This window comes from Pezoporus flaviventris, unplaced genomic scaffold (genome assembly GCF_033815535.1).
Source record: "Pezoporus flaviventris isolate CSIRO_AGI_PZ_B2104156 unplaced genomic scaffold, CSIRO_AGI_Pfla_v1 ptg000001l, whole genome shotgun sequence".
In the NCBI taxonomy this organism is placed as follows: domain Eukaryota; kingdom Metazoa; phylum Chordata; class Aves; order Psittaciformes; family Psittacidae; genus Pezoporus; species Pezoporus flaviventris.
Window position 1 is genome coordinate 41,399,405 of NW_026892549.1, and position 25,752 is coordinate 41,425,156.

Consider the following 25,752-nt stretch of genomic DNA (forward strand, 5'->3'; position numbering starts at 1 on the left):
TACTACTATTGCTTATATTTCCTTTCCCTCACGCCTACACTACATTTTGTTCCATGATACTTTGAAACATGCAATGACAGGAGAAAGTCACCACAATTCAGTAAGTGAAAAATTAAGTAGATTCCTTCCTGTTCTTTCAAGAACCATGTGGCAGAAACAACAGTTTAGCTAATGCTACCCATTTCAGCATCAACCAAAAGGCTGCTACTCTTTTCCTGGAAGCCAAGTTATCAAAAATATTTACATTTTCACAGCAAGCATCATTCTAAATTAGGTCATATTCTAAAAAAAGACAAAAATACTTACTATTCCTTTCTGTCCTTTTGGAAAAGAAAAAAATGAGCAGTGTTCTTATAAACCAGATTCTTTAAAACAGAAAGGAAAATTATATTAATTAAAATATATTACAGTAACCATTTCTGAAGTCATTTAGCAAACAGAATACTTACCAAATTAAATTTAATTTTTCAAATACAAAGAACAGTAATCTTTGAACAATGTTTATACAGAAAGCTAAGAATTCAATTATACCTTGTCAACAGGACATCAATGTTGATCTAAACAAAATCATCCTCTTTAATAAAGTTTAACCAAGCATTACTATAGGTAGAAATACTAAGGCAGCAAGAGCAGCAAGTAACATCATCACTCGCTCAGATGTTCAGTGGGAACTTTTAAAAATCAAGGTGTGTGCAGCTAGCTGAAAATTACTTAGTCATCACATCTTACTTGATAGATTTATGACGCATGTTATCCAGAAAGCCAAGCTTATCAGCTAAGACCCAAAATTAAGACCCAGGAGATTCGCAGGAAGAATTTAATACCAATGAAAACCATGAGATTCGGCTACTGTACAAACGGTCTCCCAGAGTTAACTGACCTGACTTCTGGCAATTTTACAGAACTCTGAATCTACTCAGTTTCTGCAGGGTTTCAGCTGATTTAGCTCAAACAATGTAGCAGTTTATCTGTGCTCAAGATAAAGTTAAACTGGTCTATGATCATTTTACATTTGAAAGGTCTCTCTGCAATCATGTGGACTTCATTTGTTTTAAAGCTTAGAATTGCTTATAATTATTAAGTTGACACTTTCCCTGGCAAGTTACTCAGCCTAAGCCAAGTGGCAAACCTCATACTTCAAGCCCCTCCAAGCATCTCAGTCAAAACTCTCCTAGTGGCAAGCACTATATAATAAAGCTTAAACTAGTAATGTTTCGTTTCGGGGAAAAAAAAAAAAAAAAACTCAAAAGGTTTTCTGAGTAACAGCTAGTGTAAGAAAACAAGTAAAATGCTAGTACTAGATTTCAAGTAGCTTCTACTTGATTTATAGGAACATCTTTCGCATTTATATAATGGCTGCCCAGTTTAAAACGTTTTCAAGTATTAACACCACCATCTGAGTTAAGGAAGTTAGACAAGACAACTGGAATGCAACAGTAACCTACCAAACATCAGAGAAACAGAGAAAAATTTAACTATTCCATGTTCAAAGGTGTGCTGTGGATGGCTGTGTCCACTTATACAATGTATGTCTCTCTATAATGTATCAAAAGAAATGTTTTACAGGATTTTAACTCTCTTACAGACTAAGTTACATAGACAAAAGCATTTTTTTTTTTTACTGTATGCTTAATAAAGACTATTCTACTTAAAGCTGTATTCTAAGCTAACAGATATATGGTAGGACTTCATGAAATTAAAGAACATTCACCTTAAAGTTCTTAAAGAGGTAAAGTTTAATAGCAGACCATTTCAGACCAATTTTACAAATAAATATTTTTCTGAAAATCAGATATGCAAGATGAAACAACCTAATTCAAATGAAAGTCATTTCAAGGGAAGCATCCTTCTAATATGCTAACATAGGTCTTCAACTTTTCAGATGTTTCAGTAGGCATTTAGAAGTAATAATGTTATATATTCCTAGAACTTAACTCACTCTACCAGCATCAGTAACTTGCTGAGACTCTGAGGGAATGACCTAAGGCAGAAATAAGTTGGTGACTGACTGCAAGCTGGAAAAGGCAGACATATTCCAGTTTGATTAGGGCTGAAAAATCTCTAGAGCTATTACTGGGTGGCACCAGGCATTCAGCGTGGAGTCACCTCTTGACCGAGAACAAAGACAAGCTGGCAGCTGCTTGCCATTCATATCTGCCAAAAAAAGCTGAAGGGGAATAGCTTATGGGAAAAACCTGATAAACAGTTGCAAGTCATAAGAGAACAACAGTCTAATTCTAAATGTTAGTAAGACGATATCCAATTCAGAGTTTTACAGAAACCACCTTTAAAAGAAAAAAAAAGGAAGAAACAAGAATTGGAAGACAAACTAGAGAATAAAAGTCCTTTGTGCAAATTCACTCCACAGCACTAGAAGCCACCACCTTCAGCAACAGAAGTTTTAATCTCTACACAAATCCGAACACACCTAAGTGAAGGAAGGCTGGTAATACTTCCTCTTCTACAAGCCTTCACTGTTAGCACAAGCAAGCATCGCATGCTAACAACAGAGTTCCAAATCCTTGCCCTTAAATGCAAAGTCAATTCATATTGCTGCCAAAGATTAATTTTGAGTGTTAATTTCTATATTAATCCTTTCTAGTCAAGATACTGCTGCCCATGTATCTTCTCCACAGGATTCCATAATCAACATAATCCATAAGCAGCACATTAATACATTATGCATCATACAATATGATGCACAAAAATCATCTTCAAGGGGTTTCTTTCCATGTTATGTTATGCTGACCCACACTAATCAAACTTGCAAAGCCTTAAATATTTAGATTCGACTTTGCCTTTCAGATCTAAAGCTAGGGCACTGACAAGTCATGTTTTCATATACAGGTGCCATACAAATATGGACAGTATTTATGACGCTCATTTCAGCAAATTAGCAAATGCACTGTGCTTCCGACTGGCACAAAAGTTGCTCAGTAGGTTGCTTCTTCTCCTTAATGGTCTACGGAAAGAGGAGACAGGGAAGCAACTGGGTACGTCAGGTGAGAGCCGGTTTTTAGAAGAGTAGTTTTCTTAGAAAACAAAAGCCATTCATGAGCACAAGCTGCCAATCAGCTCAGTGGAACAAGAAAATAGACAATATTTTCTCCTAGCTGGATCCAATGATGTTAGGATATTTTCCAGTTGATAAAAACTGTAAATTATTTTCCAGGAAAACAGCTAATTATGTAAAAGTAACAACATATTTAGGCCAATGACCTTTCAGGTGAGTTCTGTGTTGTCACCCAATATGTAAGTTTCTCCATTCATTATTGCTTTGGGGGTTTTTCCCCATGATTTTATACAGTGCATTTTATATACAGGTGACATACCTTCAGCCACTTTCTTATAGCAGTGTTACTTTTCCAAACAGCAGTACAAATAAAACACAAAATTATGCTCTTCTGCTTACATTACATTACCTTGGGTAAAGCTGTTCAGCCTGTACCCCTAATAATATAAATAAAAAGCCAAGTAACTTTAGATGCTAACATCTTTTCATGGTAAGACTTAGTTCAACACTAAACCCATCCCATGAGGGAGATTTCCCTCAAAGAAAGTGTCTGCCTAACTACTTGGATTTATCTCTAAAAAAAAAAAAAAAAATTCAGCAAGTTATGACAACTCAAGGATTGTCAAAAGCAAACCCAAACCCCTGCTGAGATGCATTTTTCATCTCCTTTTACTAGAGACAACACCGGGGGGGGGGGGGGTGGTGGAAGAAAGACGCATAAGAGGCATATTTACTTACATCAATGGAAATGCAAAAAATGGAAGTGTCATTATCAACCTTGCTGTCCATTCATCAGGAAGACACCACAAATATACAATTAAGCAGGTAATAAGGTAAAGAAGCGAAGAGTAGAGAAGCAGCCTTCCAACCCATAGTTTCTGTAGCCTCTGATTTTTTTCTCTAAATTCTTCTAATGTCTGTATTTCCTGTAAATAGAAAGGGTTAAACCTTATCAATGAAGTTAGTAGGTGATTTTACAAAGCTGCCTTCAAGTGTTTGCTAAAATTAGCCATATCTATTTGATACTTGATTAGAAAAGTCAAGCTTTTTGATAAATGACAATATTTGCCCAAAGATAATTTTCACAACATAAATACATCACACTATTAACATTGTAATATAGGCCACTTGCACTGCATTTGCAGTAGCGCATCACTACTGGTGAGAAATTCTGCAAATCCGCACTTTTTCCTACTTATAATTTTTTAGTCTATTTGGGACAAAAGGAAAATACTAATGCTACGAATGGGTCTTTACAATCACTAAATCACTACCAACCATAATTTGCATTCTAAAACTTTTATCAGGCACCTGTGGAATTTCAAATGCTTCTAACACTTTTCTATTAACATGGGAAATGCCTGAAACTCCTCCATCATTTCACATATTTTAATTTCATAATTTTCCTCACATGAAGAGTGAAATCCTGAACATCTGTATGATGCTTCTGGCATATTAGTAAGCAATCAAGCAATGCTCTGCTATGTCACCATTTTGACTGCATTTCAAGTAACAACAGGAATACTCGCAATAAAAGGAAAGTATTTTCAATAAAAGAAAAACAAAAACTATGAAGAGCATATTTCAAAACCATTAATTTCCCCAGAGTACAGACATCTGTCAAATGCTGGCTAAAAAAAAAAAATCACAACTGATTATTGAACAGTCTATTCAGTTATTCTGCCCCGATCTTACTACCACTACAGTTACAACTCTTATACTTAAAACATACACTGAAGGTTTTCTCATGCGTCTGATGAATGGAATTTTTTGTTAGTGACATTTTCCATTACATGGGATTTTAACCATTAGTTATAACTATATTGTGCAATATAGCCAACAGAGCCAACTTCACATCCATTCCCATTTCAAGCTCTCTAAATAAATTCTCAAACTGTACTGTCTCACTGTCCATTATACAGCATTTCTTTTGGTTGGTTGGGAGTTTTTTGGTTTTGGTTTTTTGTTTTTTTTTTTTTGCAGGGAGAGGAGGTGCTAATGACTAGTAGGGGAAAAAGGTAACAGTCCATCTGAAACTCAGTCTCTAGTACATCCAACTGAAATAATTATCAAAGTAATTAAAAAATTCATTACTGTATTTTACCTAATGTGAAAGAATTACATGACCGTCAAAAAAGGATGAATATTTCTAAACAAAAATCAAACACAAATACATACCTTATCAATTTTTTCTAATACTTCTACAGTGGAAGGCTTTGCCTGCTTACAAGGGAAAGAACAAAGATGTTGATCTCACTTTTTAAAAAGACAAAATTTTGAGGATTACCATATATTAACATTTTACTAACAAAAAGACATTCATTATACACGAATATATTACCTACTTTACATAAAGGTAAGTTTTCCTATTTTAATAATGACAAATAGAAGGGACTGTAATGAATCACTATTTTATAGTTGGTATTACTATTAACTGAAGGCTCTGCTCCTACACCACAAACAGATGAAAACCTATAATGCATGTACAGCAATAATGGATGTGTGTGGTAAGTAAAACAAGGACAGAACTGATGAGTGGAAGGAACAGGCAAAACAAAGAGAATATACACAGGAAGCCCTAACTTGAGAATTTAGGCTTTTTATTACCGTTCATTCCACATACAGACAGTGCTCCAATTAAATTATAAGCAATTGCAAACAAATGTTATCATCTCCACTAAAATTCCCCTTAGGAACAACTTGAAATCCACCTTGTAGGTTCCTTTCCTCATTTCTAAGATAAATCCACTATCTTTCTCCCACCCTTCAAGCCACAGATTCAGAAACCATAGCCCATACTGTACCACCACGAAAGTGAGCTTCTTTTTGTTACACAGAACTGACATTTCATCTAAACTTTTGCCTTCAAAGGAGTTTTGTATGAGAGGCTCTGAAATCAATTGATAATATGTAAAGGGAAACCTAGACTCAAACAACTCACACCTGCCAAGAGAATAGTCAAAAACTTCATGCTTCTTCCTCACAAACTCAATAGACCATTTAATAATATACAAGCTAATAAAAGCAGTAAGAAAGACTTGCATACATAGGTACCAAAATATTTCTCAGAACAGACATATTTTGACCTAAAACAGCCACTAATCTTTCAAGTCACAGATGCTGCTGTATCTAACCCAGTGAAGCACCACAAAGCTATTTAGATTTACAGGAACAGTTAAAATAGTATTTTTGTAAGTTAACCAAACCAGTGCCAGGCCTGGCACTACAAAGGAAATAAAGGAGAGCCACATTTTCACAGTTTAAGGATTTGCCAGAAAACATTTTTGATCATTATGCCTCTCTACTGGACTTTTAAATGAGATATTAAAGGGAAAAGTTTAGCACTAACATTCAACCAGTAATAACAGTCAACCAACAGACATTAAGAAATGCATCCTGCATATTCCCATCTTCTAGATGAAAGAGTACTATATCATTACACAATTTTACTTACCCTCCATCTTGAAATTAATCCACCCATCTTCTACTGTGGACAAATGTTGGCAGAGCTATCAATCTTCTACAAGAATTCACAGCTAGAAATGAAGCATTAAGCACTTAGGAGTAATCTAACAGCATAGTTCAAGATTCTTGTATTTGTTCCAATATATAAAGGAATCAAAATATCACATAAAGCCATTAGCTAGTTATCTACCCGTGTATTATTTAAAAATCCAGTCTGTTTCACAGGCCATCCTGTAGTCAGCTGATCAGCCCTGATGCGACTATACTTATTTTTACTTTGGAAACATTTAACCAGAGGGGAGTCCCCAAAAATAGAGGCATAAAACAACTACTGAAAAAAGCTACCAAAATCCTCCAGCAGAAAAACAATTTAAAAAATTATTAAACAGGATTAAGAAACTGATTTCTGATTATTTCATCTGCTGCTCATAAGCATAACTCAATGTGGTTTTCATCTGTCATTCCAGACATCCAGCATTAATACCCCACTATTCATGAGAAACTTCATCTCCCATAAATATACTTCCTTCTCATGCTCTCAGCCACAAGAGCACTATTGTTTTTCCTTCCTACAATCAGTTTCAAGGTCAAATAATCAGTTTCAAAGAGATTTCACCTGCTCTAAGAAAGCGCTACACTGGCAAGTCTTCCCTACACACAATGCACAGAACAGTCACCAGCATATCAAATGGCTCTAAAGCAGTTCCAAAGGTGCAAAAGTAGCTCACCTTACCCTACACAAATCTGCAACCCATGAACAGCAATACCTTGATGATCTGGGTCTAGGTTCCTGAAACAAAAAGGCCTAACAACTTCCTGTCAGCAACTGGTTGGAATCAGCTGAAGCTTGGAATCAACTGACAGCTTGGAATCAACTTTTGAACCTTAGGATGGCAGAATTTCCCTCCAGTCATTTAATTTACAAGTTTTTACTCAGTGAATTAAAATATTACAATTATTAGCCACCTGCACAGTAAACTAATGCTCACTCCCAATTAGGGCTCAAACCTTTTTAACTCTGGAATGAAACAGTCAGATTTAATAAAGCACTGGTCTAGTTAGGCAGAAATGAGAGTAGTTATTATCTTGTTTATTAAGTAACCTCTGGCAAAAAAAATGAAATATAAAGAAACCTAATCTCAATCCAAATTTGTTTCCAAATTGTCTGTGGCTGTCAGAACAAATTAACAAAATAAAGGATACACACTGCTCACTAGCACAAATGCTATTGTGGTATGGTAACCTCTTCACCTTCTAAGAAAGTCAACGACTTCAGAATCCAGAGCTAAAGGCCCTATGATTTTAAAACCAATGCTTAAAAATAAGAAATCCATACCTGAAATTACGACAAATGAAGCTAGAATAGACAAACAAATTAGCTCTGCTGCCACCAAACTACTAGCACAAAGGGGTGAGCTACAGAAAAGGCACAGTTACCCCTTGGACTCTTGAGTAAATTCTCAAAAGAATCACTACTACAGCAACTCAACTCAGTGAAACAGCAGCAGTATTTTTATTCTTCAAGTACACAACATAACACTAAGAATTTCATACAGTTGTCACTTTGCAGTTACAGGCGAGTTTTTGCATGACAGGTACTGGCAGTGGATATATGCAGATACTTTCTTCACAAATATTTCTACAGAAATATCTATGCAATGACTTTCTTCACAACTATTTCTACAGAAACACATATTATGTATCTTTATTGAAAAACAGTATGAAAGCTATGTCAAATAGCCAATTAAGAAGTTTGCAAACTTAGCACAAGGTTCCCAAACGTAGCTTGTTTCCACAGCTGCTGGGAGCAACAGTAGCTCTTGTTACAGACAGACAGAAATGCTCACAGGGCCTGTGTGCTGCTTTCCTTCAGGCCATAGTTAAAGAACCTCTGCAGCAAAAGTGCTGGCGGATCTTTTGGGTACACGTTATCCATGAGCCATTGGTGACACCGACCTTTGTCAATAACACATTCATAGTGCTATTACTACATATGTTTAAAATACCTGGCAAGTACCTGAAAGAGAAACAGGTTTGACAAGTGTCATCATACATATAATTTTACATGAACCATGATGCTGACAGGCTTTATGTGCGCTGCTCTGCAGGTCAGTAATACTACCAAAACCCTTCCCCAAAGAGATATTAAGAGATTAGGGCCACAAGATTCAGATTCACAGTTTAGTCGAGTAACCATCCTTCGTTAAGAGATGGAAAACTTTCTACGGTTTCTGTGGAGTGCCTCAGAAGTGTTCTGAGTCCTATGGAGTTCCTCTATCCTGCTTCTCCTTTTTGACATGACTACACAAATTTTCAACTGCTTCAAACTCTCCTACTTCCTCCTTACCTGCCACTCCACACACCTAACACTAATCCTACTGTTCATGGTAAGTCCTCCTTCCAGAAGTCTCTTCCTTTCCTTCCCATGCTTTAACCATCAAACTATTTCACAGCACTTTCCAAAGGCTGCATTACCTTAGCACAGAGCTGTCCTTTCCACTCACTTGGCACTGCTGCACAAAGATTATCACTGCTTTAATACACAAATAAGATAGCTACAACATTTCCTAGCCCTAGGTTTAAAAGAGACAACTGAAGTGTTAAAGAACACAATGTAGAAGCTTAAGAAAACATTACCAATTTTTTTATTTGCCTCTTAAAACAATATTCTGATAGCAACATCTCTACTTCAAAAACATGCAAGTTAATTAGCAAAAAGCAAAGCAAAAGTGCCACACTAAGAGTAGCAGAGCCAAAAAGGCTTCTTTTAAAAGAGAGATGAATCATGCACAATTACAGAAGTCATCCACCAACTTATTCATCCAGATGGAGAAAACAGTTGTATGATCTCATTACAGTTTATCAAGTCAGTCTCAAATTTCTTCAAGCTTGTTGCTGATGTTTAAAGATTAAAAGGTCTCCAAAAAAAATCAAGGCCTCTAAAACTAGTTTTGGTAACTGACATGCTGAAATTCAAGACTAAATAATATTAAAACAAGTAATATTAAAAGAAAAAAGGAAGTTAGAGACTTGAAATGGAGGCTTTCCATACAGGCCTCTTCCCTGAAGGAAGAGAGAATGTTCTTTAAATACTTTTCTTGTAAAGTTTGTTAACTTTATGTAAATATTTTCAGATATTTACCATTACAAAGAACATAAGTTCTGCCTTTCCAACTGAATCTCCAGTTCTGCTCACAAGGTTTCCACCGAAAATTCATACTATCACACAATTTACTGACCCCAGAAACTTCCACAATGACCACAGAAAGTCCATAAAAGGACAAGAAAACAAGCAAAACAAAACCAGGAGCATCACCCACCACGTAGCCTGTCCTAGGACCTATCAGAACAAGATTCTGAATTTTCTTCAGTCCGTTTTTAGCTGTTTCTGTCTGAAGGCATCCCACGGAGATCCTATGCTTTGCAAAGCCTTAGCTAGAAAGACAAACTGGTTCCCACACAAAGACTCCGACGCTGCGGAGCACGGAGTGGGTGGGTCAGACGCTCTTTCTGAAGCCCAGCCCTGTTTTGAAGCCCGCGAAGGCGAATGCCAGCGGCCCGGGAAGCGAACTTGATGGCCCGCCGCTGGGCAGGACGGCGACAAAGGCCAGCCTCAGCTCCCGGCGCCTGCCTTACCGGCCGCCCTGGAACACACACACACACACACACCCAGCGGCCCCAGGACGAGCGTGGAAAGCGAGCGCCGCCCCCACCGTGCACCCAGTGGCTTCCACTTTCTACAATAAGCCCCGCCGGCTCGCTCCCCAGCAGCCGCCCTGCTGTCCGCGGTGAGGCGGTGCACCGGCCGGCGGCCCCGCTTCGTTTCAGCACCCACAAACGCGGCGCCTGAGCCGGGTAGCAGGCAGCGCCTGCAGCGCCGGAAGCCCCTCTGCCTCTGCTGCTGCTGCCACTGCCGCCGCCCCACCACGGCGGAGCCGGTCACTGCCGCGGAGTCGCTCGGTCCGGTCGGACCGGGCCCCTCCTCTCCCGCCAGCACGTACCTGTCGCGGCTCGGGCCGCGCATCCCGCCACCACCCGCCAAAGGAGGGGCCGGGCCACCCCGACGGTGCTCCCATCAGGCCCCGCGCGGCCCGGCTGCCAATCAGCGCGTCCTGCCGCGGGGCGCTTTGGAACAGGGGCGGGCCCGGGCCGCGGGTGATTGGGCCCGGGTGGTGGTTGCTGGCCCCGCCTCCGAGGCAACGGAAAGCGGGTGGGTGTTGGAGGGGGTCAGCTCTGCTCCGCCGGGCTGGGGAGGCCGAGCCGTTGCTGTGGCTGTCTTCGATACTGATTTGCAGGAAAAAGAGAGTTTTTAACACCAAAACGTAGGAACAGGAGGGTCAGGCTGTCCTGTGAGGTTCGCAGCAGCTTCGTGACGCTGATGTTCAGCCTCTGCCAATGAAGTAGGTGCTGACAGACGCCGAGCTGGATGTGTTTTCCCGGCGGCGGGCGCTTGAGTCGCCTGAGGGTCACAGGAGGTGTCTGCTCTCTGCTTCCCGTAGGCAACTGTTGAACTTACTTGGAGTGAAGCAGTGCCCTCGCTCCTGGTAGTTTTCTTTTCCAGTGTCCTTTCTTAGGTGGTGCCTGTCATCGCTTGTCCCATGCCGAGAGGAGTGAGGAACAGAGAATACTTGCTCTGTTCGTATTGCCTTTCTCACAAGGTCTCCACTGCCCTGCTCAGAGGTGTTACTGCTGTGGCTACACAAGTGGCAGCAGGTGCACAGATGTGGAAGAAGGTGCCTCAGAGTACCCTGAAGTGGACGTTTCTTTGCAGAAGCCGTGTGTCCTCAGCTCACCCTGCATTGTTGGATGTAGCCTGTAAATGTTGGGGGTTTTCCAGTCGTGGTGGGTTGACCCTGGGCAGCAAGAAAGCATCCATGCAGCTTCCTGCTCACTCCCCCTCAGTGGGATGGGGGAGACACTAGGAAGAGTAAAAGTAAGAAAGCTTATGGACTGTGTAAAAGAGAGTTTAATACGTGAAGGAAAGAAAAAAGTTATGCAAGGGAAATAAAGCCTCTCACAAGCAAACTAATGCCCAGCCAGTCCTCAAGCAGTTGTCTACCCTGGAAAGTCAAACCCCCCACCTTCTTATTCTGCTACCCTGATTTTATTGCCGAGCATGATGTTAAATGGTACAGAACACCCCTTTGGCCAATCTGGGTCTGCTGTCCTGGCTGTTTCCCCTCCCAGCTTCTCGCCTACCTCCAGCCTGCTCACTAAGGGAGCAGAGTATGGAGAAAGCCTTGACACTGCAAGTGTCAATGCTATTGCTATTCAGCAATAGCCAAAGCATCGCTGTGTTACCAGTGCTGTTTTGGTAACAGAATCCAAAGAGCAGCAGCATATGAGCTGCTGTGAAGGAAATCGGCTCCCTCCCAGCCAGACACAGTGCATCAATTTTAAAAAAAATTCAAATCTAAACAGAATTGGCAAGGCTTTTAGGCCAGGGGAGGACAAACAAGGTATCCCACCACCTTTCCAGGCAGCACAATCAGGTTCAAGCTTTAAGCAGCAGAGCTGCTGGGTCTGATCATCTGCCAGACATTCATTCTTAGTTTTGACATTGGGAAATTAATCCTTTTAGCTTCTGCCAGTGTTCAGAGTGAATCTTTCTGCCTTACATTATTAGCTAGTTACAATATCAGCTAAGTAACAGCTTTAGCTGCTAATCATGGCTTCAAGTAAGTTCATTGAAAGCACAATAGTGGCAGTCAATGCAGAGTCATTGACTATACTAGAAATGCCCTGCTACGGTTTTCAAAGTCACCTGTATCTACAGCTTTGTTTTCTTCATTGAGACCTAGGCTGCACCTTCCTCTCCAAGTGGAAAAAGACTCAGTGACTGAGCTTCTCTTCAGTTTGCACTCTAGAGCCATATCTACTTAAATCCTTATAGCAATGACTGTTCCTCTGCTGAAAGGATGTCTTCTTTTTTGGTTTCAGATGACATACAGTTATGGTCCACTCCTGGTTTTCATACTTCTAAGTGGTATGTTGCTGGAGAGAAGCTGATTTAAATCTTCAATGGTTTAAGTGGACTAGCATCTTTTTCCATGGTCTGGCATAGTACTCATTTAAAATAAACCCAAATCATGACAATACTAGCTTTAAAGGCTTTTTGAAATGCTGCAGCCAATACCAATGTCTCCAAGAAGCTTGTTTCTTTTTCTTTTCCAGAATGTTCATAAACATTTTAAAGTCACCACAAAAGCCAGTCCTGATTCAGAGCTGAACCAGAATTAAGAAGGGGATCCCAGACTTCTGTCTTTGGGCCCTGTTGTAGAGCTGTTTTTTGTGCAGGCCTCTTCCATGAAGTTCTAATCACTGCTTAGATCAAAAGTATAATAATGACAAGAAGTATTGTTAGGTACCATTACTGAACTGATTGACTAAGTCTATCAGCTTGTGATGTTATGTGATGTTATATGATGTTACATGCAGCTACCTGTTTGCTTCAGAGCCAAGATCTACCTACAAGAAGAAATGATGCCCATGTACCTGATGAGGGTAATAAAACTGAGTATAAAACCATAAATTTGAATCAGTCAGCTTAAAATTTTCATTAATCTGGTTCAAAACTGCCCCCTACAGAGTATTTAAAACTCTTAAATAAATTCCCTTCAAAATCCTTCATTATCAGTGGAACTGGTGCTTAATCTGATTCTGCATAACCACTCCAATAGGACAGTATATCTTCAGAATTTAGCATTTAGCATTTTCAGTCCCTCTATATACAGACAGTGAACAATCAGTAATTAGCTTATTCTAAAATGTTTTGGTCTCACAGCCTAAGAATGTTTTACCTTCAAGAAGAGTTTTCCCATGGTAACATTTGTAGCACATGTATGTTAGCAATATATGTAGCCTAGTAATCCAGTTTGGTTTTCTGAATAAATATATGGGCCCCTACATCCTTAGGAAACTTCTGTCTGGTTAAGAGAAGCTTGATGTTGCTATTTTGTGTTTACTTGAGTTTTTTTATTTAACCTTCCAAAGTATGTTCAGCATTCTCTTAAAGTAGACCCTTTTGGACTTCTCCAGCTAGTGAGTCCATGTAGTTTAACTCATTTGGATGCTGGGAAATTTTAAATGCTGAAACAGAACCATTGTTTAGATTGCAAATGTAGATATGATTGCAACAAATGAAGGTACATAGATAGCTTTAAGATCACAAACTCCACTGGCCATTCCACTATTGACTGTGGTCTTGAGGCCTGTGCTGATACCTCACCAGTTTTATGACTGCACTGTTACTCCATGCAGTTTGGGATAAGGTGCTGCTGTATACTGCATTGCTCAGGCTAAAACTGTGGTACTGTGCTCTACTCTGTTTCAGTTAGCTATTCTGTGCTCATTGCTGTACACCACAGGGGATTCTTCAAGAGCACAGCTACACTTCAGACCACTTCCTTGTGCCCCGTGGGCACCTCAGTGATTAAAGCAACCTCGAGCTGTTAGGGACAAAGTCCAGGCACTCCTCGCTATGGCTCTGCTCTCCAGCTGCAAAGCTACCCTACTGCCACTGGTGGAATGAAGCTGATGTCGTTGCTTGAATTGCTGCAGTGCCCTTACACCCCATCCTCAGCTGAAAATCCTGCAGCCAGTGGTGTTAGTGTAAACCACAACTGAATCGAGTCAACAATGGATCGTGTGTCTTGAGGCCCGGACTCTGCTACTCTATTTCCTCTGCATTTTGAATGGAATTAGTGCATGCTGGGATTTCATAAATGACAACTACATAGTAATGAACACATGTTTTTTAGTGTCCTGCATAATTCAGCTTTCATGTAAAAAAAAAGGGAAAAAAATAGAAACTTTTTTTTAAAAAGCAATGCAAAAAATACACATGTAATTAATAGCTTCCTTCTGTGAGCATATATGTAGTAAAAACTACATCAGACCTGCACTTTACTCTTAACTGACATGACTGATTGCCACAACTGCAGACTATTTTCTTGTCTTATTTTATTGTAAGTTGCAGTTAGGACTGGGAGTGGGAAAAGAGCTGGAGAAGATTTTTTAGATTACAAGGGATTCTTAGAGCCCTTGTAGAGGGAACTGGTGAGGTAGGCAGATTTGAGGCCTGAAGCCACGAGGCAGATAGATACAAATTGGAAACTGACAGGCTTAAAAATGGATTAACCAAATAAATTGTATTTAATCTGTGACATTTTAATAGTTTCAGAGCACACAAAAAGGTTGGAACTTCTTAAGTGAGGTGACTTTCAGGACATATTTTGGAAAGATGTGCTTCAGAAATGTACTCTGCAACAACAGCACCGAGTTACATTATACTCTGCAAGTACTTTCTGCAGAGTACTTTCTACAGAAATGTACTCTGCCACAACAGCACTGAATACATTATAGCTTTGATTTAATTTTTTATACATAATAGTATATGCTTCTTTTGATGTCCTGATACAACTGTAATATTTGGAGTGTCAGATGCCTGTATTCTTACAGTTACCTCTTACTCCCTGAGCTTTTTGGTATTTTATCATGTCGGGCATTTGAATGCTGCAGGACTTTCATGAAGTCCTTTGCATCTGACTCTTCCTGTTAAATTATTACCTCAAAAAGAAATATACAATCCATCAGGTCAAAAGATATCATTTCAAGTGAATATAAAAATATAAAAAAATAAAAAAATCTTTTAACAGTTGCATACAATCATCAGAAGAAGCTGAGATCAACTTTTCCATTCCATAAGGTATGCTTGTTGTGATTAAGACCTTTGCTTTTGATTAATTATTATTATTATTATTACTAATACTATTATTCCTATTACTTGCTATTGCCATTACTGTCATTGTTGCTGTTACTGTTGCTATTTCTATATTACTATTGTTTATTATTTATTATTACAATCATTACTATTATTATTATTAATTTAATGGTTATTGTTCTTTGGAAAAATGTTAAAAGCTTTAAATAAAAAAAAAATCTTAGTGTCTTAAACCTTTTGATTGATACCCTAGAGCATGAACTTTTCTATACTTGAAAAGCCATCAATTTTAAATTGATGCCAGGAATGGCAGTCTCATCTTCATTTGAGTACTGTAATCTCTGACACGATGTTTAGGAACATGGTTAAATTTTGGGTTATTTTGGTGGCACAATGAATCAGAAGTGAGTATAAAAAAATGAAGTGCATGTTTTTATTCTATCATTAAGATCTCGTGAGCAAACCAGAAGCATCCTGATGTGAACATGTCACGAAAAGCAGAAAGATGGTTTTGTCCCTATTTGAGATAACTTACGCTTCAAACTGTGTATGAAGATTTAGAAACAGTTATTACACACATAAAAGTACATTCCCTTCCCTGATGGGCATGACTTCAAGCTTCTGACTCTTTTCATGGTTATATTGAGTAATATATGTTTATAGTTAGAAAAATGACTGTATAAACAATAACTCAATGTTCTGTAAAAAAACATACTAAATCAATTTTCTGCAGTCTCCAAATGAAAACATGATTATTCTTACTGAAAATATTTGAGCTGTACTAATACCTAAGTTGGCTATATTATTTTTGCTTTCTGGAGCAGTTTGCTCTTTAAACAAATTAGGGTTCTGATTCAACAGGATTACTCCTCTTTAATAAACACATAAGTACATCCTTAAATTTTATTGACATCTATTTCCTCAAAGCTAAATATAATAAAGAATTCTTTCCAGTAGCCTTTTTAATGTGGTTGTGCCTACTGGGCAAAGTGGGAGCTAACCCAACCAAATGAGGGCCAAATTACAAAGTAATTTGCATGAAACTCCTGTTGACCTTAAGAGGATTTTTACTTGATTAAGAAAAATGGAATTTGGAACCAAGTAAATACAATTCAAGGGGCAAACAAGAATGTGCTGTTCTTACTGCAGCAAGCCTCCCTTTCAGGGTGCTGTGTGCGTGCGTACAGAGCTCAGACAAGTGCAGGAATTTCTGTTCAACCTGACTGCATTTTAGTGCTTTCTTATTAGTCAAGCTGGAGGAGATAAGCAATGAGAAGGAAAGTTCTAATTAGTACATATATTTTGCTTTTGATAACTGCTCAAAATGGTAGATAGAACATTACCTACATTAAATGCATTTCCTACTCCTGATTGTCACAAGAGCTAACTTTAATGAAGTATTAAATTTACATATTAAATTGTTTTCAGCAAAGTACCAAGAACTGGATCTGCTAATAAGCTTTGTTCTGGTTGGAAACCAAACAGAACTACAGAGTCCCAGAATGCCAGAAATAGGATAATAAATTTTTCTGGCACAATTTCAAAGGTTCCTAACACCAGACATAGACATGTAAAAATAATGGCAAGCTCTACAGAGATTATAAAAGAAATAAAATCACAGTTCATAATTCATATAATCATGTTAAATAGTAGGCTTATAAACCAATTCATATAATAAAATCCACATGTAAAAGTATCTGTGATTTCATTCAGTTAAAGATGACAATATTAGTGCTCCCCTTGAAAGCAAGTATACATCTTGCAAGCTGAAGGACAATGAACCGTTGCTTTCTGCTCATGTTTAATGCTATAACCTCTGTTAGTCTTTTCACACATGATTTTCAAATAACTTGTCAAAGAACATGAAATTTGAAAGCATTCAGAATTTCAGAACGTATTTCAGATACTGAGTATCCTTTACTACAGCTATGACAGTTTCAAGTTTAGATAATTCAAGATCTGAATTTACAACCCTTTCACATGCAAAACTCCCAGGCAACATTATTTCTAGTAGTATATCAAACTAATAAATGTCTGAAACAGAGCTTTAATGAATTATATTAGAAGGATGTAAAAAATTATTCCCTATCTTAAATACATATAGATTAAATTCCCTATCATTGAATACATACAGAAGATGGACTAGAAGCAGAACTTCTACTGTAATCACTCTGATGACTTCAAATGATAGGATTCATAGTCATTCTAAGCCTGCTTTGGTTGCATAGAGGTGCTTAGATGAAATTTATGTGTCTTGAATTTTAAAAACATATTTGGGAACTCATGTTTCAGAGCAATGAGTTGTGTTTTTTACAGATATTTGGGGTGCTTTCCACGTTCCAGTCATAAACTGACCCATAATCAGCCAATGGACCCATAATCAACCAGTGAAAAGTAAGGCCAGTCATAAAGATGTAATGAGTCACAGGTGAAGTGCAGAATAGGTGTGAGGAAGGAGAAAAATCTAAAATATAACTTCAGTTCTTTAGGCAAAAAAAACCTAGAATAAAATGCATTAGAAAAGGCTTATTTTCCAGCACAAGCAGCACATCAAATTGAGTCCTGTTGAGACTAAAGGAGGTTACCAGGAAATAGAAATAAGATGTAATGAAATCTAGGAGTTTTGCTTTAGGGCAAAATATATCTTTTGTTAGGTCTGGGTTATTGTATTAAATAATATGTATCTATCAGTACTAGATCAGTTCTTTCATGCTGGAAAAGCAGAAAAACCCTGCTACAACACTTTATGCTTGTCAGTAACTTAAGTTATTTACAAAGAGTAGTAGTTTTACACAGCCATTGAATTATCTTCACTGACAGACAAGTAGATGCTAATCCCAAATATCTTAACCTAATGTACAATGAAAACTTACTCCAATTTTATTAGCTGCCTGTCTCACCAGTTTGTTCTTCAACACATCAAAACCTCTCTTCATTTTCACAAGAAACAGTTTGGTGATGTCTCTGGTTTATGCTTGAATGACCCACAACTAGCAAATTGCACCCTGCAATTCCTGGAAGCTTCCAGTGCAACTCCATCTCCTAGTCTGTAATGTACTAAATTATGCTGTCTGATACATGTATTGACAAATCATAAGCTTTCCTATTTGGCTTTTTTGCTTACTCTTTGACTTACCAAGAAAACTTTCAGAAAGGTCTTGTGGGCTCAGATAAGATACTGCAAGGGATCTGGTTTTCAGAATGTACTAATTGTCCAGCCTTTGAAAATCAAGTCTTTTTTCAATGTCTTGAGCTTGGCTTAAGTCTTTTTAAATATCAAAAGCAGAGAAATCCACCCATACTCATTAGGTATTTTTTTAATCTTGACATATGCATCTTCCTGGTTTGTTTTTTTTTAATTTTTTAGGAAAATATCTTCTCATATATGCAAATTATTTTCCCATTTTGTTGCAATATAACTAAAAATTAACAGTAAAAATACATCATTATTGCTGAGAAAAGTGCAGGCACCACACATATTTCTAACAATCTATAAATGCATTCCTACAAACTTGTTTATTGGATAAGTCTGGCCATAAATTGGCCAGGACACAGAACTTTATATGAAAAGAGCAGAACATTGAACAAAAACATTATAAGTCCACAGTATTAGATTTAATGTAAAGTAACCACAAACTCCTAAACATGTATCCCAAAACTCACAATCTTTATAATGAAAGGAAAAGACCACATCATATAACTGTCTTAGCTAGGCAATTCGGCATTTAACTTGTTTATTTTTCAGTTAAACAAAATCCAAATATCTCTAGGGAGACAATGCTAATAACAAACATAACCACATAAGCTTTGTATATGAAATTCAATTTTAGCTTTAGTGGGGCCTGTCAAATTGGAAATTGTAGTAAAAAGCCAATAAACCTTAATCAAATTCTATCACACAGAGAGATTGGGCATTTTGTTTTTACCCAGTTAGCTCCAGAATTTCTGGTCTGATCCTGAGTCCTGAAATACTTTCATATTCCTTTGATATTATTCTTAGCTTTAAACATCATTTACCATACTTTTTAATAAGGAAATTCCATCTTAATAGAAGAAATCCTGCTTAAGGAGCACAATTGAGAAAATTAAGAATATTTACCTTTTTTTTTCCTGGTGATGTTAAGAATTTTCTTGACTATATTCTTCCCTACTGGTAGAACGGCTATTGACACCCTGCTCATAGAATAGCCACCTGCAGTCTGCTGATTTTAAAGCTCTCCTGAAGACACTTCTTTAGCATCACTTTCAGAAAATATATGTGTTGACATCTATTTGTTACATTAATTTGTGTATCTCTAAAATAGTTATTTGCTGCTTCACACTGTGCTTAACTGTTTTATTACACTGTGTCCTCTGTCATTCTTTAACATGTTTTTCCTAATTTAGAATTTACACCTTCTCTGGTCTTTGAGCATTGCACAAAATTAGATCCTAATCATTCACCAGAGTCTAAGTGGGATATTTTAGCTGCATGCTTCCCCAAAACTTTATTAGGGTTCTGCACAGTTGTAGGGGCCCACACATAACGCAGGACAGAGACCTGATTCCCTCTGATACTTCCGTAACATGTAACTCCTTATTACTTGGTAATTTTAATCTATTCTTTCTACTCTTGCCCTTCACAATTTTTACAGACTTGTAGAGTTGCAAGACAGCATCTGGGTGGTTTTTATTTGTCATTGCTGCTGTATTATCTGAGCTTTGCAGTGGTGCAGGAGATTGTTCTGGTCATCTAATTTAATAAGACACATTCCTTCCAAAGTGACAGCTTGCAGTGGGTGCCATAGTGGAGAAATCCCATAGATTCTGATTTGTAAGGATGAATAGATTACATAAAGCATTGAGGGGAGCCAGTTAGAACTGAAAATGTTAAACATCAGAAATGATAGACTCATCTGCTCCAAAGTTCTCTTTGGGCATTCAAATATTTTTTCACTATCTCATTGTTTTATCAAAAGGCTTTTCAGTTGTTAACTTAAATCACGTTGCATATATTTTCCACATTTTGATCTAAATTCTATCTTCAGACAAATGCTACGAGCTCTTTGACTTGGGCAGAATTTTATGTAAGGGTATCTACAAGCTCTGTGCTAGAGGACAAGGCTTCTGTCTTGACTGAAATAATGGAAAAAGACTTCATAAGTTTCCAAAAATACCCTAGGGTAAGAGGCAGCACCCTCATTCTTTACCCCAGGTCTCAAACAAGAGAAAGGGCACTTCACTCGTGCTCATAATTGTGACAGTACTCATGGCTCATACATAAAATATTTTCATTTCCCAAAGGGTTTGTGCCTCATCTACTTACAGATCCACCAGCAGTTCCTTCAGCTCACATTGCATCTCCCAGAAAGTCATTTCACACAACCATCTAAGCAGGTGGCAGAGTGGGAGGAAAAGAGGTGGGAACCACTCCATCCACAGCCCAAAACTATACCAGTACCATCAGACTCATGATAGTGATCATTTGCTCTGGGCCTGAGCAATCTTACTCTGCTGTGGTCAAACACTACAAGGGAGATGTCCATCTCCAGTACACATTCAAAAGTACACATCTCCATTTCGGAATGGGTGTGTTATGAGGAGCTGATATCTGGTTCACTGTATTTGTAAGATCTTTGTCTTTGACACAAGAATTCAAAGATCCACTGCATGCAATTAGGAGCAGCAGCTCAGCATAATAAAGTGAGGAACTTTTAATGGGTGTTTATAAGATGAAAGCATCAACCTCTTTCTTAAATGAAAGAAGCAGTAGAAGAAATAGTAAGTGCTAAAAGATAACTCAGAATTCAGAGTGCCCTTAGAAGAGGAAGATCTGTTATCCTCGAAGCTTCAAAATGCCAGGCCTTCAGAAGACCTCTGTATTCCAGTATCACCCATAGGGAAAGTGAGAAACCACTTTCTTCTTTTTTTTATCTTACTCTGAGGATAAAAAAGAAAAAAAAAAATTTAAAAAAACGAAAAAAGAAAAAAAGTTGCATTAGCATTTCTTAGCTGCTTGCAAGGTTAAAAGCGTTCCAGGAAAAGGGTCTAGATTGAGGTCTGTGAGGCAAAACCAAATATTTCTCTATAAAATGGCTACACTAGCATAAAGAGCAATACTTTGTAGGCTTAAGGTGGGAATTTAGGGAATAGTATTTTTTCTTTTTTTAACAGGAAATACTGTTTAGGCGTTTTATATAGGGGGTTCTGCATTTGTGAAGGGATAATTTGCTCTAAAATATGTGGGCAACCAGCCTAAATTCTCTAATTGAGTAGTTTGTGTATAACCCCAGGCCATTAGGTGAATGTAAACTATTACGGGCTTAGTAAGAAAATAGTCCCATTAGGATTTTTGTATTTGTATGTGGTTGTGGGTTAGTGTGACTGTTTCCAAAATGATGGACTAATGAAAAGGTCTTTTTTTCTGAGTTTGCAAATACCCACTTTGAAATACCCACACTCAAATTAAGGTAAAGAGTTCTTTTTTCTATCAAAAAAATAGCAGATCAAAGCTTAACCATTAGTTTTAGTGTGAGTTATCTGGGATAAATCACAGGTATGTTTGCAATCTTTACAAAATAAATATTCCTACAGAGGTACCTAGTTCAGGTTTTGCTCCATATTTCTTAAACTCTCCTTAATTTTAAATGCCAGCTATTAGTGCAACAAAAAATTACCTCTGTCCTCTGAGAAAACTATGTTTTTCTGGAAATGCAACTATTCAGCCTTCATGCTTTGTAGACATACTTCAATGGCTAATGTTAGGATGTCACAGAGGCTGCTTCTGAGGTCATATTTCTATGAGGAAGGAGACAACTTTATGTGCAGCTTCTTTTATACTGCTAGTATTAAATCTTGTGCTTCTCACTACATAATGTATCTATCTCTCAGTTGAATAGTCTATTGCTTTTCCTTTTCCACGGCAAACTTTAGCCTATCACATTTTATGTTTCATGGCCATTGTATGTACATAGTATGGTAAGATATTAAAAAGAGGAAAGATAGCTTTAATTAAAGTAATGGAATAAATTACCTGCATATAAACACATTAGAAGTCATCTCTAAATTCACTGATAACTTCCAGCATCTTGGCCTCCTTCCCACAAAACTGAGAACCAGGAGTTATGAGAAATTCTGAAGTCTATGAAATGAGAGAAGTCCTTAAAGAGCTTTGCTGCAGAAGAAGGTAAAGAAAAAGTACTTATGACAATGGTGCTTAAACTCCCAGGGAGAAATTTGACCACAGAGGCAGACAGTTCCCCAGATGAAGTGAAGGAGGGGTGCAAGGGTACCTCAGCATCCCTTGGACTCTGGAAAATATTCACCTAACAGAAGAAATGCAAAATGTGAAGACTGACATGGTTTTCATGTGAGTGGACAAGCTTATCAATATAAGAGAACTGGAAGCAGAGGTCAGAGCATTTTGCATCCAGGTAAAACTGAAGCAGAACATTGGAAAAGAAAGCTGCACACTGAAAAAGAAAGACAGTATTGCAATATACAAATAATCTGGTTTCTCAGGAGATTAAAGGGAATAATCCCAAGAGCAGATTCCTATGGAATAAAGAAACTTTGTAAAGGGGATTTATTAAAAATAGAATGGTCACATGGCTTCTTCTGTTTCTCTTAAAATGTCAAAAGATTGTAAATTGTTGATGGTTTCCCACTATGTCAGGAATATAAGCGATTTTGTTCATTTAGTAAAAGAGTGATAAACAGGAGATCCCTATTTTCAGGATTTAACAAAGTTAAAAGCACTGCAAATCTAATAAAATAAAGCACAAATAAGAAGAATGTGAACACAGAAAAAGGATAGAAATGCAGTCAGGAGGGAACACTGTGCCATAACAGGTTGCTCTGACTGTACCTCGAAGATCCAATGTAGATGGAAAGGGAAAACAGTAAAAGTAAAAAATTGATCTTTATAATCTTAACAGTTTATCAGGAAAACCAGAGAAAAACATGAAGATCTCAGATTTTTTTTTCTTTATTTATTTAATCTTCTTGGCATCGCAAACAACCCTACTTCAAACATTCCTTCTCACACACAAAGTCCTCCATCAGCATTCCCATGTCATCGTACTTTCTGTCCCATGGTATCTTCACAGAGAGTGGGAACTTGGAAATTCAAGAGAAACTTTGTTCCGCATCTCAGTTCCATGGCCTGGATCCACATGATTCACAATTATAGCTACAGACAATTGCAATGAAAGGGGAAAGTATATTCAACCCCCCCTCTGAAAATATATAGATTCAGCGCAGTGAGCCCATCTGCCATAGGGCAGCGGAGCATGTTCATTTCAGATAGATCTTTACAAAATGTATTTACTAAGCCCTCACATATTGTCACTCAGGATCTGTGAAATAAGAGGCTTATTTATTGAACAAATTGGGAAAAAGAACATCCCTAAATTAAGGACAACTCCTCTGCTAGTTTTAAGTTGTTTGTCCAATGAGAAACTTTAAGACTGGGGTTTTATTTTTTTACTTTGGGAAAAGCAGCACTTTTCATTAACGTAACAGCTTAACTTGTGGTGCTAAAATTTTCAAACATTGGTCAAAGGCAGATACACAAGCATTTGGTGTGAACAGTGTAAGTCTGAATATCAGGGACAATGGACAACGAGGTCTTCTAGGAGGTGTTAGAAACCTTAGCTGTACAGAGTACTATTTGCAGTACTTAAAATGAAGATTAAAACTCATATGCAGACAGTTTGATGGCTGTAACGGTGCAAATTCAGGTGTTTTCCTGCAGTCATGAATTAATTTTCAGTTGTTCATTTGTGTTTCCTCTCTTGCCATCAAGTTCCCGGCAAGCTTAGCTTTCAGCACTATTTTAGGCTCCAGCTTTTGCCATAGCCCAATGGAGCTGTTGCTGTGGGTTGTCTCTCCAGAGGAAATTAGAAACTAGCCCTGAACATGGAACATAAACTGAACATTGAACCCTGAACATAAAAAACTAATGAAAGTTTTACTAACTTCATCAAACACTCTTGAATTTCCTGCGGTACAAAGAGGCCATGATGGTAAAGGTTCTCTGTGAGAAGGCTGCTGCTCTGAGGAATCTGAGATCCTCCTCAAGAGCACTCACACTCTTCCCAGAAGGAAAAGCAGACTAGGAAAACTCAGCATTTTGCCTGTGATGGCATTTCTGAAATCCCCAACCTCTGGTTCTTCCCACCCATCTGACCAACTGAGAAGAGCAACCTCTATAATGATAAAAGTCTCCATTTTCATACATGTGACATAAATTTCTCTCCTACACCTTTCCTGTTCCTCACCTTGCCATATGCAGTCTGGGTATCTCCAAAGTCAGAAGTAAGACACTGCAGTCTTGAAAATATGGGACAAGAGGGGGATTTTGCCAGCACTTAGGCAGCATTCACATCCTTGCTTCTGTTTGCTCTCTTGACTGTCCTACTAGGAATGTTTGCAAAACAAGGAATTTGGAGTAAATATTGTGCAATGCTTGCAGCCAGTGTGTATATGAGGATCATGTTTCTTGTGGAGACACCTGAAAATTTTCTAAGTGACATTAGTTGCTCCAGAACTCTGAATCAAATAGTTAGAATCAATCAGCTTTGGAAAGTAGATATTATGAAGCAAAATATAATAGAAGCACTGGAAACTAAATTTTATCAGGAAAATAAATGGATATTTATTACCTTCAGAAGTTTTATGAAGGAAATCCAGATGCTAAATACTTCTGAAAATCAAACTACTTCTCACTGTGGAAAGATGGAATTAGTTGGTTTTGTTCAAAATTGTTCTAATTTGCCCCATGCAATGTCTTCGTCAAGAGATTGCTCAGGACAAGCTAAAACCAAAATAAGGGTCATTATTTTTCCAGTCTAAAAAGAATTTGGCAAAACGACATGAAAGGAATGAAGATTCATGAACAAATTCATTTTTGGTGAATCCTCCATTCTATTTCTACAGAATTCAAAATTATTTTTTCCCTGTTCAGCTTTTCCATAACCTCACTGGGGATGAGCTTCATTTTTTGTGTCAATGGAGGAGCCCCTGGAGCAACGCTGGTTTCATGGTTCTGAATAGTTAGCTCAGCCTGGCTGTGCAGGCGCGTTCACCATGGAACACAGTGCCTTTTTAGCAACTGTGAACTGCTCTTTAAGATGTATCCCATCTGCTGCAGCCCATCTGAAACCATATTCCACTCTTAATCTCTTCTTAGACCTTTTAACTTGAAATCTTAATGTCATTGTTGCTCTAAAGTGTTCTTTTTGACTATGTTTAAGAAACAATGAATTCACAAGAGGGTTGTTTTTAAAAATACAGGCTGGACATAAACCTTACCTACTATGTAGTCATATCATGGATACAGGGACTGTATCTAGCTTAAACTTATGGAAGAAAGCCCCAGGATCAAAGCCAGACTTTGTAGACATATTTAATTATGTATTCCTGGTAAAGCAATAAAAGCATACAATATGGGCTCTATTCACAAAAAGGACATTGTTTTGTCATGTTCTTCTTGTAAATTCCTTATGCATGACTCAAAGTGTCATTTTACATGAGATTCATAAAGACAAATGTCAGTTCTACATGGGTGTAC

The 25,752-nt window shown here is 37.9% G+C and overlaps 1 protein-coding gene across 2 annotated transcripts in view; it reads right to left on the reverse strand.

Annotated features, from left to right (window-relative positions):
• Window positions 1–10,577, reverse strand: part of LNPK (lunapark, ER junction formation factor) — a 44,718-nt gene extending 34,141 nt beyond the window's left edge. Inside the window, exons 1-5 of one of the 2 annotated variants that reach the window (XM_061454100.1) lie at window positions 10,480–10,577; window positions 6,468–6,549; window positions 5,192–5,233; window positions 3,752–3,939; window positions 307–365 (exon numbers count right to left, since the gene is read on the reverse strand). In XM_061454100.1, coding sequence (XP_061310084.1) covers window positions 307–365; window positions 3,752–3,939; window positions 5,192–5,233; window positions 6,468–6,494 — 316 coding nt within the window. In that variant the 5' untranslated portion in view covers window positions 6,495–6,549; window positions 10,480–10,577. Of the gene's footprint in view, window positions 1–306; window positions 366–3,751; window positions 3,940–5,191; window positions 5,237–6,467; window positions 6,550–10,479 lie in introns of both variants that reach the window. The other variant, XM_061454090.1, reaches the window with a different exon arrangement.
• Window positions 10,578–25,752: the final 15,175 nt, after the last annotated feature.